Below are 1462 nucleotides of genomic sequence, written 5' to 3'. Positions count from 1 at the left end.
CCCTCCAATTTGCCCCCCCCTCCCCCAAGGCTGTCAGCCCCTGCGTGCGCCGTGGTGGTTTTTCCAGCACTACTGCAAGAAGGGAAGAAGAGAGGGGGAAGGTGAGGGTGAGGTTGAGGATTTGTGGGGAGCCCATCACCATCAGGGCCAGGGTGAACTGCTGAGTTAATTAGAGATGTCAAAAACTGCCCGGAAACACAACAAACAACCTCCAAACCGACAACAAAACCAAATCCTCGCATGCCTAGCAGAGAGGGAGAGGGCTGGGGGGAGGGTGAGAAAGGGCCAAAGAGAGGCCTTCAAATGAGATCAAAATCTAACGAGCTAATGCTGGCGATAGGAGCTCTCCAGAAATTAAAGGTGTTGAACTGCAACAGGCCATCCTCTTCCTCAGAGATGTCCTGGCCGACCCGCTCTCGCTCGCTGCCCAGCTTGCCCAGCCCTCCTTTGGGTTTGTAGAGGGGCACGTCGCTGATCCCCAACCCCTCCAGCTCCGCCACGTCCAGCTGAGGGATGGGCATCCTCCAGTAGATGAAGGAGTCGTACTGGCTGCTGATGGTGTCCAGCATTTTTGGGGCTGTGAAAGGGAAAGGGGCGAGGGGAGAGAGGAGGAAAAGTTCTGCCAAGGGCACAGCACTCGCCTCCAAGCTGAAGCTCTTGGGCGTTGCCCCGTTGACCAAATCCACCCCCACCAGAAAAAAATGGGTGTGGTGCCATGGAGGTTTGGCTCTAGGCTGGGTCTGAACACAGGCTTGAGCCCCGTGTCTGATTTTACCCCTGCCCTTGGGCACAGCCCTTCTCTGAGAGGTTCAACAGGACTGGGTGCCCCGTGCCTCAGTTTCCCCATCCACACAGCGTGGGAATGATGGCCAGGGTGGGGACCCTTCCCAACAGCATCTCCTGATGCCCATCCTGGGCACCACCCACCTGGTGGGGGGTGGCATCAGCAGCTGTCCCCACACCCCTCTCTGCTGAGACACCAGGATCCAAACGAACCCTTTCCCCACCAAACCCTGCGAAAGGGTCTCACCCTTCCCCCACACCGAGCCCCCCGTGGGGTGGGCAGTGAGGGGGGGGGTCCCTGCACACACCCCCCACTGCCCACAGAGCCCAACCACATCCCCTCCCTCCTTGTGGCACCGCGTGGCCCCGGGGGACGGCGACAGAACCCTCTAGAAAGGGCTGGAAGGAGCGTTTCTTGGCATCGCCGTGGCACCACACCCCTCCTGCTGGTGCCAGCTGCGTGCCCGCTGTGCCCTGCTCTCCCATCCCATCCCACCGTGGCTTCAGAGCCCCTCCTGCAACCCCACCCTGAGCCACCAAAAACTGGCAGAGACCGAGGAGGGGCCTGAGCTGAGTCACTCCTGCGCCGAGTCGCCTTTCCCTGGCGGCATCATCTCCTTCACCTCCACGCTTTTGGCAACGGGGGGGGATGAGAGGGGGGAATAAAAATCAACTTTCT

The 1462-nt window shown here is 60.2% G+C and overlaps 1 protein-coding gene across 1 annotated transcript; it reads right to left on the bottom strand.

The window, feature by feature from the left end:
* Window positions 1-299: 299 nt before the first annotated feature.
* On the bottom strand, window positions 300-569 carry MLLT11 (myeloid/lymphoid or mixed-lineage leukemia (trithorax homolog, Drosophila); translocated to, 11). Its single transcript, XM_008947104.1, has one exon. It carries the CDS (start codon window positions 567-569, stop codon window positions 300-302), a length of 270 nt encoding a protein of 89 aa, XP_008945352.1.
* Between the last annotated feature and the right edge of the window lie 893 nt (window positions 570-1462).

The sequence above is a fragment of the Merops nubicus genome, unplaced genomic scaffold (assembly GCF_000691845.1).
Source record: "Merops nubicus isolate BGI_N331 unplaced genomic scaffold, ASM69184v1 scaffold4089, whole genome shotgun sequence".
Classification (NCBI taxonomy): Eukaryota; Metazoa; Chordata; class Aves; order Coraciiformes; family Meropidae; genus Merops; species Merops nubicus.
Note: the sequence above shows the minus strand (reverse complement) of the source record. Positions and strands in the feature narration are given on the sequence as shown.

Bases quoted from the DNA above. Each gene is read 5' to 3' on its own strand.
- MLLT11 (XM_008947104.1), bottom strand. From the start codon at position 569: ATGCTGGACACCATCAGCAGCCAGTACGACTCCTTCATCTACTGGAGG.